At 34.8% G+C, this 22,577-nt stretch overlaps 1 protein-coding gene across 1 annotated transcript in view; it reads left to right on the plus strand.

The window, feature by feature from the left end:
* Positions 1-22,577, plus strand: part of ARAP2 (ArfGAP with RhoGAP domain, ankyrin repeat and PH domain 2) — a 129,958-nt gene that overhangs the window by 72,112 nt on the left and 35,269 nt on the right. The window contains exons 18-24 of the mRNA XM_040587814.1: positions 600-798; positions 2,844-2,907; positions 10,302-10,465; positions 12,499-12,711; positions 14,958-15,063; positions 16,913-17,060; positions 17,918-17,986. Of these exons, the coding sequence (XP_040443748.1) occupies positions 600-798; positions 2,844-2,907; positions 10,302-10,465; positions 12,499-12,711; positions 14,958-15,063; positions 16,913-17,060; positions 17,918-17,986 (963 nt within the window). The remainder of the gene's footprint in view (positions 1-599; positions 799-2,843; positions 2,908-10,301; positions 10,466-12,498; positions 12,712-14,957; positions 15,064-16,912; positions 17,061-17,917; positions 17,987-22,577) is intronic.

Here is a 22,577-nt window from a genome sequence, read left to right on the forward strand (position 1 = left end):
CTTTGCACAAAGAATAAAATGTCATTGTTAGCTTCAAATCCTCTGAGAAGCCATTCTTGATGAATACTGATCCATCCTGTTTGTAAAGGTTTCTTGTGCAGCAGGAAGAAATAACTTCTGTGATTTAATGTTTGAAACAAAATAATAAAATAAAATGCAAAGGAAATTGAAGCTACATTTTCATGCCAACTTTAAGAATATATTAAAGGTGCTCTAGTATAAAGACATATATGAATTTATTTCAGCTAAGTTGTTTATGGTTGCAATTCTATTATTTTACTTGCTCAAACAGAATTTGCAAAACAGTACTGTAATTTATACAGTATCAATTGCTAGTAGTCACATTACTAATTAAATCAGTTGTATTTCAAAAAGCAAAAATGTGTGAATTGTAGAGTATGAATGGAAAAAATGTTATACTTTTTTGTATTTTAAATTTAGTTTATATGAGATCATGAATGATCAATCTGAAAGTCTTGTATTTTTTTTACTGTGGCTTTCATCCTTGAATCTTATAGATTTGCAATATCTTGATTTGTTTTTTTTTAGGGGAAGAGGGTTTTTTTTCTTCATCTGACTCACCCCATTTTCTTTGGTAGCATTTTGTTCCCCCTGTGGCTGAATGCTTATTAGAGAGAAACTGTGACCTGATAGGCCAGCTGTACTACAAAGATTGCCATAACCTGGATCAGTGGAGAAAAGGCTGGTTTGCTATAGAGAAGTCGAGCCTTTATTTTTGTCTTGAGATGGAGAATGCTGAAGAAGATTCCATATATTTAAGGAGGCTGCAAGAACTAAGTAAGAATTTTACTTAACATCTATCAGGAAATAACTCTACAGAATCAATTCACTTCTAAGGACATTTCTATTACATTTTACAGGCATAAACATCAGGGAGCTCAGTAACTATTCTTTTGCATCAGCCAGATGCCTTCCTGACTCTCTAAATATAGAGTTGGTAAAGTTCTGTATTGGATTGTTCTTTTCCTACTTATTGGCACACACTAGAAAGACACCACCCTTTCCAGCTTCATAATGAACCAAGAAAATTTTTGTTCCAGTTGCAGCAGTATCTTTTTTTACAAGAGTACAGAATTGAATAATGATATATAACCTTTTGGGATTATTGTCTCATATTTTTGACAGGGCAGAAATACTCACTGCAGAGTGTGTTCTTGAGATGATTGACAAGGCCTAGTTTTAAAATACTCAAAAATGGAAAAATTATAATTCGCTTGGAAAACTATTTCACAGACTAATAGACTTTTCTTTTTCTCTGGTACTAAAAATAATCTTTGCTTAATAGTATGATGTGGAAATATAAGAATATTATACAAATGGCCTATGACCAATTTTATATCATTGTTTGTAGTTATGCTCTGAATCCTCTTTAAGCATTTCTGCTCTACTTTTTTTATATATTGAACAAGCCACTATCTTATGTAGGAAAGTAATATAAAATCTCAAATTATTTTTAAAGTAACACAGAGAAGCTAATTTAGCTCTTTATTGATGATCCTCTTTCTAAATGCTGTCAGGTTGTGGACTGTTTTACAGGAAATTGCCTAAATGCCATTGGGCTTTCTATTATTTGTTTACTTCAACCTTACATTTGTTGTAAATAACTCTGTAAAGGTGGGTTTTAATCAGCAATATTTTTATGCATCTAGCTATCATTTAACTTATGAATATTTTTTGATCTTGATTCAGCATTAGAAGGTTAGGGAGTAGGAGAACTGTTTCTATAATTGCACTTACCATAATCATGTAAGCATTCAAAATTTGTGTGTATCTCAACTATAGAAATGAAACATACATCTAGCTTTTGGTTGCAAATTGGTTTTGCTTGGGTTTTGATTCTTAAATTTGATTATTTGTAAAATAAAGTTGTATTTCTTGAAAATATTATATAGCCATACTCTGATATCTTTTCTTTGATTTCTGGTTTCCCCAAAATAGATCTGATCCACTACTAAGCCTGAATCATATAACTGAAAGTTGCCAAATCTGAAAATGCCAAAAGATGGAAGTATAGTGACTTACCTGATATTTGACTCAGTAAATGTAAATGAGGCCAGGAGTATGTGTGATACAAAAACATTATACAACATGCATCAAAATGTGCCTATTAAGCTTCATTAATATTCAGGACTTTACTGTCTCTCGGAATTAATTGTGATAAGATGTGGATTATATGAGACCTAAGCTTTGAAAAAATAAGCTTTTCAGAATTTTGATTTAGTAAACAGGTCACGTTATCTTTACTGTTTTTAATATAGTGCACAGTATAGTCTTATAAGCACTATTACTGAAAACTATCCAGATGTATTTTCTGTATTATGTATAATGTAGGTGTTTTGCAGAGTGTTTTTTTAGCAGGAATAGCGTAAGGCAACATCAAGAAGGGTGGCAGTGAAATCTGCAGTGTAACATATAACTTTTGTTACGTTATTGTAACTATCTGTAGCCATTATGGTGCAAGTAAATTAATGGACTAAAAACCCCCACTTACTTCTGAATCATTATGTCATTTAAAACTTCTAAATACAAGTTTAATTTTAATATAATAAAATGCTGTAGCATTTTTTCACATTCAAAAGTACCTGTTTAACTTTTCTTTATATCATTCTGTATTACTTTTTCTTGTCAATGTTGAGTGTATTTTGTGGAATTTTGTTTCTTATTGTCAAGAGCAGTCTTTATTTGAAATGTTTAAGAATTCCATGTTCCTTTTGCCACTGAAGATAATTTTGAAAAAAACATATCTGTATGTGCATACATGTATGTTTGTCTATATTACGTGTGTCTGTGTAGATCACAATGTGTGTATGTTTTGTTTTCAGCAATCAGTAGTGTGATGCAAAATGGAGAGAAAATAGACGTCTTGCTGCTCGTTGAAAAAGGAAGGTAAGGTTCCCATCTGAATAAAGCTTTGATCTGCTTTTACATTGATGTCTTGGAATTCTTGCTGATCAGTCATGGAGCTTTTTCACTTGCGCTTGCTATAGAGAGAGTAAATTTGGAGACTTTTTAAAGGAGGGAAAGTCTTTATGTATTAATTACATTTTATGTCTGCGTCAGGAAATGCTAACAAGTACTGCTTAATTAAAAGCAGTTTTCCCACTGAGAAAGTTATTCCCAGTCAGATTAGTCTGCCAATAATGCTTTCTTCAAAAGGACCTAACTTTTTTTATCCTGTAAAGAAAGAGTACCTCTTTGGAACATTTACCACTTGCTTCTCAATTTTTTTATCACTCTTATGTCCAAGAACTCTGTCTCTCAGTCTGCATAGGTCAGGACTGAAACGATATGTATGAGTACTCTGGGTAGTTTTATTGTACTGTCTGATCTCGGTTAACAACATACTAGCTAGAATAAAAGCATATTTGTGAATCATATTTCAGACGTGATCCATATTTGCTTCCAGCTAAATAATGTTCTGCTGACATGATTGCCAAATATAGTGATATGGAAGGTTGAAACCTGAAGTGAGGTAGGGTATTTCTGCTTCATATATGGGCACAAATTTAAAAATGAAGGTTAAATTATTGAAAATAATTCTTACTTTGTAATAGGTTGTTGGTTAGTTTGTGGTTTTTTTAATTCAGTGCTAGATTATTAGATAAATGTCTGTGTAAGAAGTGGTGCAGTGTTTACACAATCTTCTAAACAGCCAATAATAGGATAATAAAGGAATATTGGTTTTCTTTTTGTTGGGGAAACAAAAAAAAACACCACACAGATACCTTTGACATCTATTCAGAGTTGGAGAAATTGATTGTACCTTGTGTGTTCTGAATTTTAACTCCCCCTAAGATACTGTTTAATTTCCAGGCTTCAATAAGATGATGCAGATTAGAAACAAACATTTTTCCTGTTGTGGTGGGTTTTTTTTTGGTTTGGGTTTTTTTTTTTTTTTTTTTTTTTTTTTTCCTGAAGCAGCATACTGAAAGATTCAGCATTAAGTAAGCTGCTTATACCAACCAGGGAACCAGAGGTACCCTATTCAAGGTGCAGTCCAATAGATGGATAGAAACTTTGCATCTAATTTCATAGGTAACAGTGCTGAGCAAACCTTCTAGCTCCAAGTCAGCTTTTATTATTTCTTTCATTATAATATTTCTTTCAAGTGAGGGTAATTTTCCCTGAATTGCTTTAATAGTTTAATGGAATTTCTGAACTGTTTGAGAATAATTTCAACAAGGGCACTGAGTGAATTATGGTGGCCATGAATATGTTTTAGTTTTTCTTCACTGAAGTCTGCCATAAAGAATTTAAATGCATAGTGTTTACATTATCTTTACCATTAAAAGCCTTATGGGTACCTATCACATTTATCTTTAGATTAAATGATCGTAAATGGAAACAAAACCAGAAATCCTCCTTTTGCTCCTCCAGACCTGAGATAAATGAATTTGATGTCATCAGCATCAACAAAATTATATATGATAAGTTCTAGATTTTCCCATTTTGTCTGTTATTTTATACCAGTGCTTGTCTAATGACAACATTGGCATAGATTAATTACTTGGAAGAGACCCTATATATACTGACCTATTGACAACTTGCACGTTAATTTGTTAGTCACTTAAAAGCTGAATAAACATTAAAATCCAGAAAAACAGTATTGTAAGAATGAAACAAAACAAGTAAGATTTTTCCAAAATTATGAAAAGATTCTTTTTTGGGGGGGAAGAAACCCCAAAGCAAAACAAAAACCCAAACCAAACATTCCTCTTTACATAAAGAAGTAAATGTGGCCAGTGTCATATAACAGCTTGCTAAATTTTGTTAGAAGAAACTATGAAAATACCTTGAGTATTTTCCTAATGAATCTCATACTGTTCTGTTGGTTTTGTTACTGACTTCAAACTAACTTCCTGTTACTTATAAATACTTAAGCCTTTTTTCCAAGTCTCGGTCATTGAGTTGTTTAATTAGGGAAAATCATACATTACATGTATCATATACCTTTCTCTTTGACACTTTTTCTGTTGACTGCTGTAAGCAGACGTCTTACTGCTCAAATAATTATAATGTTACAAATCTGTGAATTCTGGACTTCTAAAAAGTGCTTATTCAATGTATATGTATGTTAAATTCATGGGGTACATAAATATAACATTCATCTGATCCATAAGTACTCAGAGGAAGATTTTACAATTGATTTTGGGCTGCAAGATGTAGATTCTTTCCAGCTTGTATAAAATACAAGAATTCAGACAGAATACTGCCAAAAGGCATGTGAGATTTGTCTGAAGTGTCTTAGATGTGAACACAATCCACTCCCATGCACCCCCTTCTTTTTTTCCCACCTCTTCCTCTACCCAGTTTTCTACTTGGCACCTTGCTATTAATTTATGCTCTATCTGACAAAGAGGGCTAACCGCTCTGAAATAAGTGGTAATCATACTATACATTGCAAAGTAATAGCACACCATGAGAGGTTGAACCAGGCTAAAACATTTTCAAAGCAACAAAACTGTTTCTCTTTTGAAGATTGTTGTTCTTGAAGCTCACTGTACTTGCTACATTTTCACAATAATCCTAGCCTTTTTCTAACTCTAGATTTTTTTTATTTTTTTTTTTTCAGGTCTCAAAGATATTTCCTGTTTGTCTTTGGGTACCTTTGCTAAAGTAAATTAGAGAGGAACACACTCCCTTTTTTAGCACCTACTGAAATTTTATTGCACTCTGATCTCTTTTGGAATGTATGTCCAACATGTTAGAACTATCTGCAACCCATCTGGAAATCCTGACTTCTTACAACACTGTTTTCTTATGCCATAATCAGATGGTCATTTGCTTCCTTGTATGTTCCACTTCTGTAGTTAAAATGCTTCTTGCCTTCTTGCTAGAAGCCGTCTAGATTTCTGTGTCTGACGCTTCCCTCTGTCACATAGATGTCCTCTTGTTTGTTCTGTATTAAGTTTGGGGTTTTTTCTCTCATTGATCTCTCCTATATATTTGTAAAATTCTTGAAATGACTGGTGATACTCTTGTTGCCATCCAAACAGAAATTACATAGCAGATAGGTGAAGGAGGTACTCCTGTGTAGTTCAATAGAGGGATCTGTACACTGAAGAGAGGAAAGGTGACTGAAAACAACTGTATACAGTAATTTTAAAATATATCTTCTATATATAAAATTTAACACAAAATTTCTAATGCCATGCTTTAAGGAAAAACATTTGTGCAGACCATTCATTATAAAATATTTCTTCTTTTCTGTAATCATTTAAGCTCCCTCTTAAGTGTCTGTGAATATTTTTGACCATAATGTAATCCAGATGGTGTTTTTTTCCCCTGTTACACTTCTCTTGTAGTTAGCTCTTTCTTATTATAGATAATAAACCTTCCCTACATACTTGCACAATTTCTTTGTGCTGGTGATTCATTAATTACAATGCTTTCTTCTTAACCCTTTGATAACAGCAGTAAGATTTCTTGTAAAATGCAGTTATGAGCACAAAATTCTAGAATCCAGAAATAATCTAAATGCAAGACTCATATGAGGGGAAGGACTTGTGCTTCCAATATTATGTGCTGGATATGAGACCCTTAATATACTTTGAAAAAATATTGCTGACCTTTGTTATATATCTGTAATTATTAGTGGAATTTCCATGCTTTAGTTGCAGTTTGACTATTCATATATGATTTCATAGCAATGCATACCTTTTTAGTACCTCTGTTTTCAGACATGTAGATTATTAGAATCACTTGAAAACTGCTGGAGGGCACTGTGTTGTGCTAATGTCTGTTTCTCACCATTCCTCCCCACAACCCTTACCACAGAATCACTTAGTATTGCTGCTTTCCCAGTGCAGGGTTGTGCAACAAAGCATACAGATGTGGTTAAGCTGGTAGGTTTTGCAAGATGGGTTAAAGATAAGCCTTTGCACTGTTGTGGATGAAGTGTGCTCACATAAGTTTGTCTGACTGCTGGTGCAGAAGGATGCGATGGTATTCCACAATAAAGCTGAAAAGTTAATAGTAGCTTCCTTGATGTTGAGACTAGGTGTTCTTGGACTGCTGCAGTCATTCATGCTAATTCAATTGCATCAATTCACTAAGGCAGAAATCTACATTGGCAGGCCTTCTTGTTTGAGTACTTAAATTATTAATTTCTTGGGTGTGACTCTATGTCATTTTAACAGAGCAAAACCTCATCATTATTCACCACATAGTCACTATTGCTAATTATTTGTTGTGAAGTGTGTGTTCTTTTATCGGTTTTTTGAACTGGAAGGTACAGAATTGATATTGTAGGAATGCATTTTGGTTCAGTCTGTGCAAAGTAGTTGTTAGTAGGCATGATAGGTAAATCTACTTTGTAAACATTGCAGTAAAAATTGTTTCAAGCATGTAACTTCTATAAGCTGAGAAGTATTCTTGACATTCAGTTGCTCAGTTTTATGGTGCATGGGACATCAGTACACTTCAGCCTGTGTTTATATGCTTAGTCTTAAATCCTTGCATTTATTATAAGTTCATATTTTGATAATAGCAAGTAGTTCAATGAGAAATACGTATATTTGTTATTACTACTGTCTCTGAAAACTGTGTGGAAGAGATGATAACATTGATGTGAAAAGGAGAAGCTAGATCTGCAAAACTGTCTCTATTACTTGATGAAGTTATGTTGAAGATTTCTGCTGTGCTTTGAGGAAAGTTCTGCTTATCTGCTGGTAACTATTTCCCCTTTCCTTTTGATACAACCTTCCAGGTTCACAGAGATCAACAGTTTAAGTAGCAAAAAAATGTTCTTAAGTTTGGCTGAAAGTGTTAAAATTAGAAGGAATGCTTACACTTCTTATTCATACATTGTTGTATGTTTTTGTGATTTTAATGTATCCTAAGTGTGCGCTCTCTCTTTGACAAAAATACTGTGGTTTGAGATAAGCTTTCTAAGGCACTTCCACAGCAAACTGGCTGAATTTTGAACTGTGTCTGGTACTGGTTTCATTTCCTTTTCTTCCTTCTTTTATTCTATGATATTGTAGTAAATGCTGAAAGTGCTTCTTTGACTTATCTGACTTTTTTTTAGATGACTGCTCTAGAGACTTGACTGGGTGAAGTTAATAATTTTTTGGAGAACAATTAGTAGTCTTCCCTGAACAATCCAAATTCTGCAATTGCAGCAAGATTTTTCACATTTGAATTTTTTACCAGCAACTTCTCTTTCATCACTGTGTTGGTGCTATAGGACTGCTGCCTAAACAGATACCCCATTTTCTTTGTTAATTACAAAGTACCCTCTTCCTCTGAATTTAACTCAACAGCTTTTCAAATCTTAGAAAATAATGAGAACATCATCTCTTGGTAGTTCTGATACATTTTTTTTTTTCTATTGTGATGCATTGAGGAGAAGGTGGGAAGATCCATAGAATACAAAATGGTCTTTTTCACAATTTACTTAATTCATATGTCACATCAGGTGATTGACAGGCACGTGATTTAGACTTTCATATCTCTGTGAAAAAATACAGATAAGTTTAAATTAACTTTGAAGTTCAATTCACTACTATATATCCTCTATTCTCCTCTGGTACTGATTCACTGATATACAGCAGAGTTGCCCTTTCCTTGTTTAGAAGTAATAATATTTCCACTTTACAGTATGTTGCTTCCTGTTCATATCATAATTCTTTAGATAACAAAAAATAATGTGTTGAGGTTTCCATTTATCCTTTTGCATAATACCATAATGTGAATCTTGCTGTTCTGCAAGGAAAATGAAAACACAATAATATGCATATACGGGTGCATGTCTTGTGTTGGGAAGCAGCATAAATCTTTTATAAATCATAGTCCTAAACTCTGCTGGTCTGTGAATAATAGTACTAACGGAACAGTGTAACATGTACTGTCAGACTCTTTTTGACTAATTTCAAACTGTTTCATTTCCTGTCATATATAGCTACAGCGATACCAGAGGATTTCAGGGTGATGTGCTGTTTGGGAGCCATTGGTTGAGAACCACCCATGCAGGATATCTGTTCTGACAAGTCTTCAGAAAATATTTGAATGTATTGAATTAGGCACACACATTTTGCTGTAAAAACTTGAGACCTTCAAGCAAATTATTGGTGGCTCTTAATGAAAGAGAGAGGCTGAGTGTTTCTATTAGCCAGGCTTGTGTGGTAGTTAATATGACTTTTAAAGTCATGAAGTAGAGGCTTTTTAAAAAGGGTCTTCGGAAAGATGACATATTTTAGTGTTTCCTGTTCTGTTACTGAATGGCTAAGTCTGTATGGTGGATCCTGAGAATACTTCAGATCCTGGGTCTCTGTGCATACATTGACTGCATACTCAATTTCTGTTGAGATATGAATGCTACAACAGAGATGTTTATAAAAGCAAAATTTAAAAATGCTAATAAAAAATACTGAAATTAAATATTCCATCATGATATAAAATGCTTTGGGTTTTTTCCTAAACAAAATAGTCAAAGTTAATGTTTGCTTATATTTTGATGAAAGTCTTTTCATAGAAGTCCAGTAGAACATTTTGACTTTTCCTACTAAGCAAATAAACTGTCATTAAAGAAAACGTATCCCTCATGTTTCTTTAGTGGAAGACAAAGAGTATATGTAGAAAAGTTTGCTTGCTATTTTAACACTTGAAACATTTGTTTATGACATATATGCATGTGGGTGGACATAAACCATTAAACCTTTCAATTTTGGAATTTTCTCTTAGAAGCTAACCTATCAGGGTTAAACAGGGGATTATTGTAACATATTTAAATAATAAAATCAGAACAGCACCATATTTTAGATAAACATGTAATTAAAGTGTTGCATTAACTTATTCTACCTCAAATCTTAGTTTTTTCATATGTTTCTTAGCTTTGTGATTTCCTGAGGGTGATCATTTCAATACATGTGAAGGAGGGAAGTTCAGTATGTTTCAGCTCCTCTACAGAAGGGAGGGTGCGTGGGTGGTTAAAAGTTGTCTCTGAATCTGTTTTCTACTTAACTGTGACTTGGACTTATGAATGCATGGTGTAGGAGCAAGACTGAAGAAGAGTAATGAAAGCAGCTGATTGACATTTTAAAAGGCCTGTTTGTGGATCTTCTTTCATTTATTGTGATACTGCTATTAAAGTGTAGTTGGAAAAAAAAAAATGTACTGTAACAATAGGTCACTACCACAGCTTGTATGTGGTGGAAAGTGCCTTGATGTCTTAGTCTAAGTATTTCTAACTTTTTCCAGACATCTGCTATGTTGCTGTTGTACAATAACATCAGTTTTCTATTTCTTTCCTGCATTCAAAATATTTTTATACTTTTCAGAACGCTCTACATCCATGGCCATACAAAGCTGGATTTCATGGTCTGGTATAGTGCAATTGAAAAAGCAGCAGGCACAGATGGTAATGCGTTACAAGACCAGCAGCTCAGCAAAAATGATGTTCCTATTATAGTGAACAGCTGTATAGCATTTGTTACACAGTATGGTAAGTATAGTGGATTTTATTAAACCTAAGATAATTTTAGTATAATACCTAAGCCCCCACACCATCCGATCTTATTTGAATGGGTTTACATATTTCCTAAAGTAAAACCTTGTTAGCCTTGTTGTTCTTTGATGTGATGGTGAAGTACCCTGTCACACATCTGAGTATGGGCAATTTGGGGAAATACAACTTGGTAGATGCCCTTTATAGACACCTTCCTATTTAAAAAATTGTTTTCCTGGTGTAGCACGGTCTTGGGGTCCAGTGCCTCGGAGCAGAACACCTCAGTCCTGAAAATAAGCTATGTGAACGAGGAAAGGCTATGGCCTGGACTGGTCAGCCCATATTCAGGGAAATTGATGCTAACTGTGGAGCCATGTTCAGTCTTAAGGCTGCTGTTTTTTCAGCGTAATAGCTTAAGGGCGTATAGTCAGTTACCATTTGTTTAAGTAAATTTTGCCAACATAACTTTCTATAGCATTAGATCATATGCAGACAATATCTGTCCTTTTAACTACTACAAATTCATCACTTTTCTTGTGAAATGCTAGATACATATCAACCCTGTACAAATCCGTCTTCAGGATAAATGTGTCTGCAACCTCTGTCAGTATGAGACCACCTAATTTATATTTCAGTGTTTGAAGTTTAAATAACTTTTGACAAACAATACATTATGGTAAATAGCTGTGTCTGGGTTACAACTATTGCCTAAAGCCAAGAAGAAACAAGTTTTCCCTAAATTACTTTCTAATCATTAGTGTGAACTCTTAGAATAATTCATGTTGCTATTTCACGTGCTGAAATGTTGTTAAAGCAGGGTAGTTATGTCTGCCACTCAGAGCAATCATATGTGTATATCCTAAATTAAAATTCCATTTCCTAATGTCTTTTAAATAAGTTAGATCTTTATTGAAAAATGTAGTTTTTTCAGGATCAGCACTACTGAGTGTCAAAATACTCATTTTAAAGCTGAAGAAATGAGTTAAAATACTCATTTGGAAGCCGAAGAAAAAAATATACATATTTTTGTGTCATCATGGTAAAGTTTGTCTCTAGTTGTGGTCCACAGATGACAGACACTCTTGGGCCCCACAGCGGTTCCTGACAGTAAAAACACAAAGGCAGTATCAAATGATAGTGCTTGTGGGCGTTACAGGAAAGGTGAATTGCAAGAACATAAAATGTGCTTTCACTTTTGACAGAGTACTTAATTTGACAGGTACGTAAGAAAAGCAGGGTTTTATATAAATTGTGATTCTCTTTCAAAAAATGTGGGGAATGCAGGAAGCAGCTCTACAAAGAGAAACAACTGGACTGCAAATTTATGCCAAACTTCCACACCTTTAAAATAAAAATAAATATTTTTGGCTACTTGTGCAGTAATTGAAGGTAGTTTTGACTGTGGTTTAGACTGTGAATCTTCTTTTAAGTTGGCTTTGCACTTTAATGGTTTTAATTGTTAAATGCATGAATATTGGCTGTCTGATGTCTTTCTGAACATGAGGAAAACCACAAAAAAAGACTAATTTCTACTAATCCTGAGGCTTTTGAGAATGAAGTGTTTCAGATTGTATAAATATAATACTTTACCAAGTCCTAAGTTGAGTTGATCAGTAGGGTAATAAAATAGCAGGAGTTTTGCTTATGAAAGCAGCAGTGTTTCATGTGTAATACAATACCATTCATAAAAAGCTTCTTTCCTTGACTGTATCTTTTGAAACTTTTGTTTTAGGAAGTCCTGAAGAGATCTGGGCACTTGAATTGCCTGTAAAGTATTCCTGAAATTGTGATCCCAGGCTTGCTTAAGACTATGATGTGCATTTTTGCAAAGAGATATGGCTGGGTGTAAGCAGACTTGGCAGTGTTTTTACTAACAAAGTGAGTGTGTGCAAAAGGCCAGAGAGATTTTAGTAGGAAATACAGTGTGTTTGACAGCCAGATATGCTTTCCATATAATAACATCTAGAATTTTTGAATTCTCAATTTGACATATTTTTTTTTTTTTTCCCCGTCCTGTATTGCTGTAACAGGTTTAGGTAGCAAGCAGATCTACCTTAAGAATGGGGATTCTTCCAAAGTGGCTGAACTGCTGGAAAGTTTCAAAAAAGATGCAAGGAGCGTTAAACTAAGAGCAGGAAAACATCAGCTTGAAGATGTAACTGATGTGTTGAAAAGTTTTCTTTCTCAAATAGATGATGCGCTTCTCACAAAAGAACTTTATCCATTCTGGATCTCTGCATTAGGTAATTTATTAAAAAACACTTGATACAAGAAAGGTTGTATGTACATTTTCAGTATCAGATTTGAAGGGATTGTTAATTACTTGCCTGATATTCACCTATGTTATTTGATAATTGGCAAAACAATTGTAGTGAGGAAAATAAATATGTTTAGTTTGGCTGCAATAGCTTATGCTAATCAGAGATTATTTTATCACCTTTAAGTGAACCATAATAATAATAACAACTAGTGATATTTCCTTAACAATGTGAGTAAATAGTAGACCAATGTTGCACTGTGTCGTAGTTGGATCAGCCAAGGTAATAAGTGATGATTAATATTTTATGGAAGCATTGGTGGTAGGATTCAAGAAATAGACATATGTTAGAGTAGGAAAAAGATAGTGTACTCTGTCTTTTGACCATATGTAGAAGTTTAGCTCAAAAGTGGTAAAATGTTGATGCTATCATCCACATGATAATTAAATGGCAGTCTTGCTGCTTAAATTCTTAAAATATCATTTATGTACATCCACACAAAGTTATGTGTATTAACAACTGAAGCTTGTTAACAGCTGTTACTTGTTTTTTGTTTCCTTAGAAACATTAATTTATTTTGAAAGAAAATGTAAATAATTTCATCCCAAACTGTAACCTGTGATGTCTTTAAAACATGAAGATGCATGTCTCTGTATGATTGAAAACAGATCCATGAAATCACTAATATGTTAATTAGTTATTCATTTTTTAGTGTTTTTTATAGTGTTCTTACAAAACAGCTATATTTCAATTTGTTTCTATTTTGCAGTATTTACAGTCTGCAAAAAACACTCCCTCATAAACTGTGCTATAAATTGCAGATGATGCATAGCAATTAAAGATGCATAGGAAAAGCTAAGATAGAACATTAATTTCTGTATTCATGCATTGAAATCATGCATATTTACTTTGTGGCAAGCTTAGTCTTTAAATAAGATATTAAAAGCATATTCCTTTCTGCTTTTGCCTAAGTTCAAATTTGTGGAGATTGTTTTAATATAAACAACTGGAAGTCTGAGAAACTCAGATATGAATATTACACAGTTTTGACCTTTAATTCAATTTCAACAAACCAGCAGAAAGAATAATAAGAATTTATTCACTTAACACAAGATTCCTCTCATGTTATCAGAAATCAGAAAAAGTTGTATCTGTAGCAGTTTAGATTTAAGTTAGCTCTTTTGTGAAAGAGAGTTAACTCTTGCTGTTAAGGTGTTAAGAGAGATTTAACTTGCTGATTTGTACATGGGGCTAAAATTCTGCTTCAGTTTTACAGCAGAGAATCATGTCTTGTTATAGTTAAGTGACAGTAGAAGTACTTGTGGGAAGACTAAAACACTGAAGAAGATAAGAGTATAAGATGTTTATACTGGGTTTCTTGTTGTGTGTTGATTTTTCTTCTTCCAATTACTGAAGTAATCAAAACATAGTGCAGTAGTTAGTGGAGAGTGCTAGCAACCAGCTGGAACAGATGAGAGTTCTTTGCTTTTTCTTTTCAGAAAATTGAGAGAAGCAAGGGATTAAGAAGAAAAAGCTGAATAAGTAAAGAAAGAAAAGTTACATTAACTTTGCTCATGCCCTGAGCAGGATTGTGCTCTGTAGTGTCTATGCAGCACGGGGAGGCAGACTGAACTTGAAGGTAGAGAGCCGTGGCTGTTTCAGATACTGTAATTCCCAAGACTGGAATTGCTATCATGGGCTTTGCCACTGCTGTGCTATGTAACTTTGTAGCACTTACCACGCCTTCCTGTTTGCTCTCCTCTTACCAGTCTTATGCATTTGGATCTTTAAACTACTTAGGGCCTTGCAACACTTTTTTCCAGTAAAAGTTAAAGAGATGAAAAGATCTTTTCCTTTCTTATCTCTGGGAATGTTTCTTAGAAGTACATTTGTAGTTGTGCACACACAGATGCATTCACACATATACATGCACAAACTACAGATTAAATATCCTCTGAGAGGAAATGGAATTGCTATCCTGAGGTTTAGTCTTAAACTGTAGCAAATAGTGCTTGAATATAGAACTAGCCCTCTTTATTGCTGATGCTGTTTCACTAAACTGGTATAGACTTTGTTAATAGTATATCGTTAGTATTGCTTTTATGAAGAGGCGATTGACTGGGCAAATTGCAGTTGTAAATGACTAGAGCTGCCAATATAGTTAATGAGAATTGCTATTGGTTTTTTGTGTGCATTTTAATTAATGCTCAGTTATGATTATTTTCTGGCAGATACACAAAATGAAAAGGAACGTGTGAAGAAGTATGGAACTTTTATTCGGACACTTCCACCAGTCAGTAGGGCAACTTTGGCTGCTTTAATTGAACATCTTTACAGGTCAATACAAATGATGCACCGTAGCAGAGGAATTCTTGTAATGTGTTCTCAGCATAACTCTACCATGTAGCTTGTTACATTAACTAGTAAGCATCAAAAGCTTACCTAGTTGTGCTGATTAATTATATTTGGTTCCCTTTAATTTATAATGTGGTTTTTCTTTTGCTGTGTTTTTAGTAGTAGCTATCTGTAAATATCAATGGCATGGAGCAGCTTTACAGCAAGAGAGGGCTGCCAGTGTAGGGTGATTTTTGATGTAGTTTCTTTAGACAAACTCGTTTTACCCCAGTCTGCTAGTCTTCCAGAGGATTGTTTCAAATAATTCTTGAAATTACAAGATTTTTCAGGGAAAATGTCCTTCTTCACAATCTGTATTGTACATAATAACTTTGACAATTAGCTACCCTGTTTTTCATCAATGCTTCATTTTGCAACTGAGATAGTGGTAGAGAATATCCAAAATATAAACTTGTTTAAGCAGCAAAGGTCGTGTCTTATTCCTTGATCAAATAAGCAGCAGCAAATGTGAGAAAATGTGTGACTTGGATGATTCTGCAGTGTCATGGTTAAACAGTAATGGTCTATGTTATATTATCTATTGAAGAAGTCAAATTATATTCCTGGTAAATTGTAGTAGGTAGAGCATGTGTAGAATCGTTTCTTTGCAGGTTATTGTGTTCGAACCTCACAATACATAACCATGTACATAGCAGATGTTCTTTAATAAACATCTAAATAGTTTTTAAAATTGATTGGTGCCATTATTGGGATAAATATTGTAGTAAGTGTCATGTTTTGTTATGTCTCCAAACATATCCAGATTAGATGTAGTAGTATGGTGTTATATCTGTTCTGAAAGTAGTTTGAATTTATGCGTATAACAGTGAAAATTCTGTGATACTTTAAAAGATCTGTGTCTAAAAGAGGACACATTATGTAAACAACAGAACTGATATGAAAACTTTACCATAGGTATAGAAACTAAGAAGGATCTCATTTCTTTCCACATTGTGTTTGATGTTAGATCATAAGTTTGTAGGATATACTTACGTAACATAATATAGCAAATATTTAATGTTGGTGCAGCATCATCTTGAGTGCTATGTGCAGTTCTGGGCCCCACAGTTTAAGGATGTTCAGGTCCTTGAATGCATCCAGAGGAGGGCAACAAAGCAGGTGAAAGGGCTGGAAGGAGCATCCTGTGAGGAGCAGCTGAGGACTTTGGGCTTGTCTAGTTTGGAGCAAAGGAGGCTGAGGGGCAACCTCATTGCTCTCTACAGCTTCCCAAGGAGGGGAAATGGAGAGCAAGGTGCTGATCTCTTCTTCCTGGTATCTAATGATAGGATGCATGGGAACGGTTCAAAGCTGCATCCAGGGAGATTCAGATTTGATATTAGGAAACATTTCTTCACTGAGAGGGTGGCCAAACACTGGAACAGGCTTCCTAGATGGGTGGTCAGTGCCCCAGGCCTGGCAATGTTTAAGAGGCATTTGGACAGTGTCCTTAATAACATGCTTTAATTTTTGGTCAGACCTTAAGTGATTAGGCAGGCAGACTAGATGATTGTTGTAGGTTCCTTCCAACTGAACTATTCTATTCTATGCTATTTTTATTCTATTATAATTCTGGTATCACTTGAGATACAGATAGAAAATACAAGATTTCATTCTTGTAAGGAGATGTGAGGTAAAGAATATAAAGAAGTATAAAAAAGAATAAATAATACTAGGTTTTTTTCATTGCATTTAATGTAGTTATTCTTTTGAAATGCACTCTGTATTCTTAAAAGGAGCCTCAGACAATTAAAGGAACAATGAAACACTCTAGGTTTATTTTTTCCTTCAACAGGGTGCAGAAGTGTTCTGAAATCAACCATATGAACCCTCACAATCTCGCCATGGTGTTTTCCTCATGCTTATTTCAAACAAAAGGCCAAACTAGCGAAGAAGTCAATGTAATTGAAGATCTAATTAAAAATTATGTGCAACTTTTTGATGTAGGTATCTTTTATATAAAAGTGTCCTAATTGCTGAGCTGTTAGAAATGCTAAAACATCAAAGTCTTGTTAAAGATGATCTTGCTATTAGTTACGCTATCTGAGGATTTGCAGGGCTTTTGAACATTCGGTTGACACTGTTCTTTGTCTGCTTTAAGTTTTATTTCCCAGCTAGTTTAGCCTGTGTAGGAAAGACTATTTATAGGCTTGCTGTGAGCTACTGTTTTCCAAAATGGTGCTCATTCTTCTTGCTGACACCAGTGTACCAATTTAAAGAAAATTTTAAGAATATGACTATTAAAAACAATACTCCTATTCAAATTTTATGGGCCTGATCAGAACTGAAACATGGAAGAATTCTGTGTTCTCAGTCTCTGACCTGTGGTTATGGTAAAGTCTAGAAGAAACTGTTTGGTTTCTTAGGCCTAGAAAGAACATTAATTCCAACTGGATAGAAAAGATACTACTAGCAACAATTTGTATTAGCCATTTTGGTTTAGAGTTTACTGTGCCACTATAACATTGTTTGGCAATTTTTCATGGAGTCGTCTCTCTTCTATTATGTATTTGGTAAAGTTTATAGTAATGAGTCCCTTCAATGAAGTGTTGTTTCTGACTGATAGGACATTTTGCATAGCTGCTTCTATAATAATGTGATTAACCGTATTGTTAATTGTAACAAGGTATTATTGCTACATTATTATTTATTATTTACTACTGTTAGATGTAAACATTCCTCAATATTTATATTTGTATTTATATTAGTTTATTACATCAAATTAGTCTTTGCTATTTTATGTTGTAATTTTTATACTTGCTCCCTTATTAATTGATCAAAAATTATCTATTTTAAACAGATAAATGAAGACCAGGTCAAACAAATGGATATAGAGAATAGCTTTATTACTAGGTGGAAAGACACTCAAGTAAGTGGCAAGTATCAACTAGTATGCAAACAATTTTAACAAGACTATTTTGTTGTTCATAGGTTTTTATACCTAGATTTCTAAATGTAAATTTCTAAGTTTGTATAGTGATCAGTGTTGTTAACTGCAGAACTGAGGAAAATGAAATTAAATAAAAGAGGAGGCATAAACTAATAAAGCAAAACAGTTCTGTGTAAAGCATGCTGTAGAATTATGTTCTGGCCTGAGTACTGGGATAACTTACATGTTGTTACATACTTTTACTATGCTTCATAAATTGTACTAGAAGGAAATGGTCAACATTTGCAAATGTGAAAGTGATGATCTATCTTTTTTAAATTTTAAACATGCATATTAAATACATTCAAGTGTCTATTAATACTTCTATTTCATGAGCTTTGGGTATACATGGTCTCTTCTTCATTAGAGTTTCACCATCCCTTTGAGTTTAAAGCATCTGAATCTTTGGCCACATCCTGTTCTGTGACCATCTCTAGAACTGGAAAGCACAAATATTATTTGGAAAAGCTTCAGACACATACTAACAGTCAAACTGAACTTTGTGTTACACTATGAGAAAACTGAATATCTTAGGCCATTTATCATCTTGAGTTACAGTTTTACCTGTAATAACTTTTGAATAACTTCAGAGTGGTATGAAACAGCAAAGTGATAGCATGTTTTACTGTCTGAATGGAATCTGTGTACGTTCCTAATTAAAACAAAAATTGCTAAATTTCATACTACCAAGGTGGTTTAATTAGAAGAACTAAAATGAAATGTAGGGAGCTTAAAAGCTTTTTCAGAAATCTAGAGCAGTGGAGGAGAAGCTTCCAGTGATTTTGAAGTTTACAGAGCTTTAGAAACTAATAGAAAGCTAGTAAAAAAAATCTGTAATGCTTTGTCTGTTGGATGCCTTTCCCCTTCTAGCAACAGCTTTGTGGTACCTTATAAGCCATCATTAAGAAGATAGGCTTTTGCAAATACATGCTGAAATTGCATGCTCTGTTAATTGCTATCTGGAGTCTTATTTTAAAGGAATCTCATATTCCTTTATTGTCTGGGCCAGAGTGGCATGTAGCTTTCTGACCATAATGACCTACTGTGAATGTGCGTATAGAAGGTAGAATGTAGATTTCCTCCTTTTGGTGCCCAGTGGGGAGTGACCAAGTTACTGGGAAACTTTTTAAAGTTGATTTCTACTGTCTGTCTTGCAGAATGCAAACATCTGCCTTGGTAATGGCAAGAAAAAACACCCCAAATTTGATATCTCTAAGAGCATTCTTCAAGGCAGAAGCTGAAGTATCTTTAATGGAATTTATTAATTCTGGGGTTCATGAAAAGGACCTTATTGAGATTAGAGAATAAAATTATGAAGCCTAAGATCCTGAAAATGGAGAGACTTTAAAATACATTATTTTCTGTGGGTTTAGAACCAAAAAAATACTTGGTACAGCTGTTACGCTATTAACAATTTCCAAGCAACTCTGGGAAGCTGTAATGATTAAATGTTTGTAATACCTTCTGGAAAAATTAGGGAGATATGAGTGGAGTTTCATGAGTAGAGAAAGAGATAGTGGAGACATTCTGATAGGGAGAAAAAAGTAGAAAGGAAACTGAAAGGCTGTAGATGGATTGAATAATATAGTAGCAACTGCTGGCCAAGTGGGTTTGTCTAAAACTGAAGAAAAATATAGAGAAGACCCAAATAAAGTGGTGGTTTTCTGTATTTTTCCACCCCAGATACCACTATGAGATCATCCTTATCAGGTGTATCTAACTTAGAAGGATGCTGGTTGAAGAAAGAGATAAACTTTCTTTTGTTTCCCTTGGACTCTCCATGTTTTTGGGAGGTGGAGTTATAGCTGTTCCTTGGGCAGCCTGTTCTATTGCTTGACCACCTTTTCAGTGAAAACATTTTTCCTAAAATCGAATTTAAACTGTACCTTTTGTAACTTGAGGCCATTTCCTCTTGTCCTGTCACTTGCTACCTGGGAGAAGACGCCTACCCCCACCTGCCTACAGCCTCCTTTCAGGGAGCTGTAGAGAGCAATAAAATCCCCCCTGAGCCTCCTCCAGACTAAACAACCCCATCTGCCTCAGTGGCTCCTCATAAGACTTGTTCTCTAGATCCTTCATCAGATTTGTTGCCCTTCTCTGGACATGCTGCAACACCTTTACATCCCTCTTGCAGTGAGGGGCTCAAAACTGAACACAGTATTTGAGGTGCAGCCTACCAGTGCTGAGTACAGGGGGACAATCACTGCCATAGTCCTGCTGGCCACACTATTTCAGGTACAAACCAGGATGCTCTTTACCTTCTTGGCCGCCTGGGCACACTGCTGGCTGATATTCAGCCAGCTGTCAGCCAGCACCCCCAGGTCCTTTTTCTCCAGGCAGCTTTTCAGCCACTCTTCCCCAGGCCTGTATGACTGTTTTGACCCCAGTGCAGGACCTGACACTTCTTGTTGAATCTCATACAATTGGCCTTGGCCAGCCAGCCAGCTTTTAACCCAGTATAGAATACACCCGTCCAAGCCATGAGCAGCCAGTGTCTCCAGGAGAATGCTGTGGGAGATGGTGTCAAAGGCTTTAATAAAGTCCAGGGTAGACAACATCCACAGCCTTTCCCTCATCCACTGGGCAGGTCATTTTGTTGTAGGTGGATATCACGTTTGTCAAGCAGGATCTGCCTTTCATAAACCCATGCTGGCTGGGCCTGATGCCCCAGTTGTCCTGCACATGCTGCTTGATGGTGCTCTGAACAACCTGTTCTATAACCTTCCTCAAGCACTGAAGTCAGGCTGAAATATCTGTGGTTTTAGTGTGGTACAGCTTTATTAGCTGCAGTGGAGTCTATTATTTCCTTTGTATCTGATTCTACCCCTTCACATTCCTTCCACAACTTTGCAATCACGCGGAATAATTTAAAGCCTGTCTTGGATGGCACTGTCTTGGAAATGAGAATTCAAATCACTGGATTTAACAGTGGGCTCATTCAGAGTGTATCCTGAATGAGTTTAATGATTAGATGGGTTGAGGTGCTCAGCTTTACCGAGGTGGTACCAGTCCTAAGTAAAAAAGAAACTTTAGGAACCAAGAATGTTTTTATAGAAAAGGGTAATTTGTTGGGTACCCATGTATGTAGGTGATTGTTTTGAGGATTGCTGTTGTGAGATTAAACACAGAAAAATCTGTTAAGATCTTCAGCAATGCAAAAAGAGACTAATGCCCAAGCATTTCGGATTTCCATATGACCTGTTATATAAACAAAGGGAAAATCTATCAGAAATAGCTGTGTACTAGAAAATTTCAATATGAAAAGGAGACAGAAAGAATTATTATTAATGAAAAAATATTTTAGTAAATTACCACCTTTTTCACTCTGTCCTAGAAATATTTTACTATTAAGACCTATTCAGATATTTCGCTCTATATTATTTGTATTGTGTGGGCAAAATGGATTTGCACTATAAATTGTGTACTTTGGTTTATGGCTTTGTTCTTTAATATAGACTTGAATGGCATAAAAAGGAAAATAGTATACAGAATTATACAGATTCCCTGTTTACCAAAGAGGACGATGATCTCAACTTAAAGCTGTGGTTGATTTTCTTCTCCCTGTAAAGAAAATAAGCAGTGTAAAAGTCTTAGAACAAACTTGGTCATTGGGGCATTTTAAAATTGTATCTGAAGTGATTCCAGATTCCTACTTGGAAAACATTAATTCTTAATACTCAGTGCATGTACGCGCAACCTGTTACAAGCAAAATGTTAACTGAGCTGCTGGATTTTATTAATTAATCTCTGTCAATACTGTATCTGAAAACATCATGAAATGCTGCATTTGAGTTAGAAAATATTTTTGGATCTTATCAAATCATTGGTATATTCAGTCTGTACAGCACTTCCTGGAAAAGGAGCCACCAGAAGTCAAGATAGCAAATAATAACTCAGGAGATCTTTGTCTGGGAGCACTTGCTCCAGAGATAACAGCTTTTTTCGTTTTAGCTTTCTAAACAAGCAATGGACATGGAATCAAAACTTCTACTTTTTAATGATTGATAAATTGAAGTTTGAACTGCTTTTAAGGAATAGGGACGGACTGTATTCTCTCTGTTGTCAGCCTATTACCCCTTGAATATAACAATTGAGGAACTGATTCCTCAAGAGCCTGACTGTCATTTGTGGCAATTTGATTGTGACTATGAGCATTTTTCCCCTCTGAATTAAGCTGTGGAGCATTTTTTGCCAGTTGCCAATTTTTCTGTAGCAGACATGATTAATGTAACTAGTGTTTCAGTTTGAAGATAAATTCTTCCTAAACTCCGTGTGCACATAACATGTAAAATGCATGGATGTCTAATGCCTGGAACCACTTTAATGCAGCAGGGAGTAATTCTGATCAAAGATGGTACACTTGCTGTTATTTCTAAGTATTTACTGCCTGAAGCCCACTGATTAAAAAAGTTTTTTCTAGGTGGTTGCAAGGATGTTTTGAAATTTTATATATAATTTTCTCTCTGGAAGAATTCAACATTTCCCTAACTGTGCATGATGTTGCCAAAAGGTTTTGCTGGTGGAAAACATT

Source organism: Falco naumanni, chromosome 1, assembly GCF_017639655.2.
Source record: "Falco naumanni isolate bFalNau1 chromosome 1, bFalNau1.pat, whole genome shotgun sequence".
In the NCBI taxonomy this organism is placed as follows: Eukaryota; Metazoa; Chordata; class Aves; order Falconiformes; family Falconidae; genus Falco; species Falco naumanni.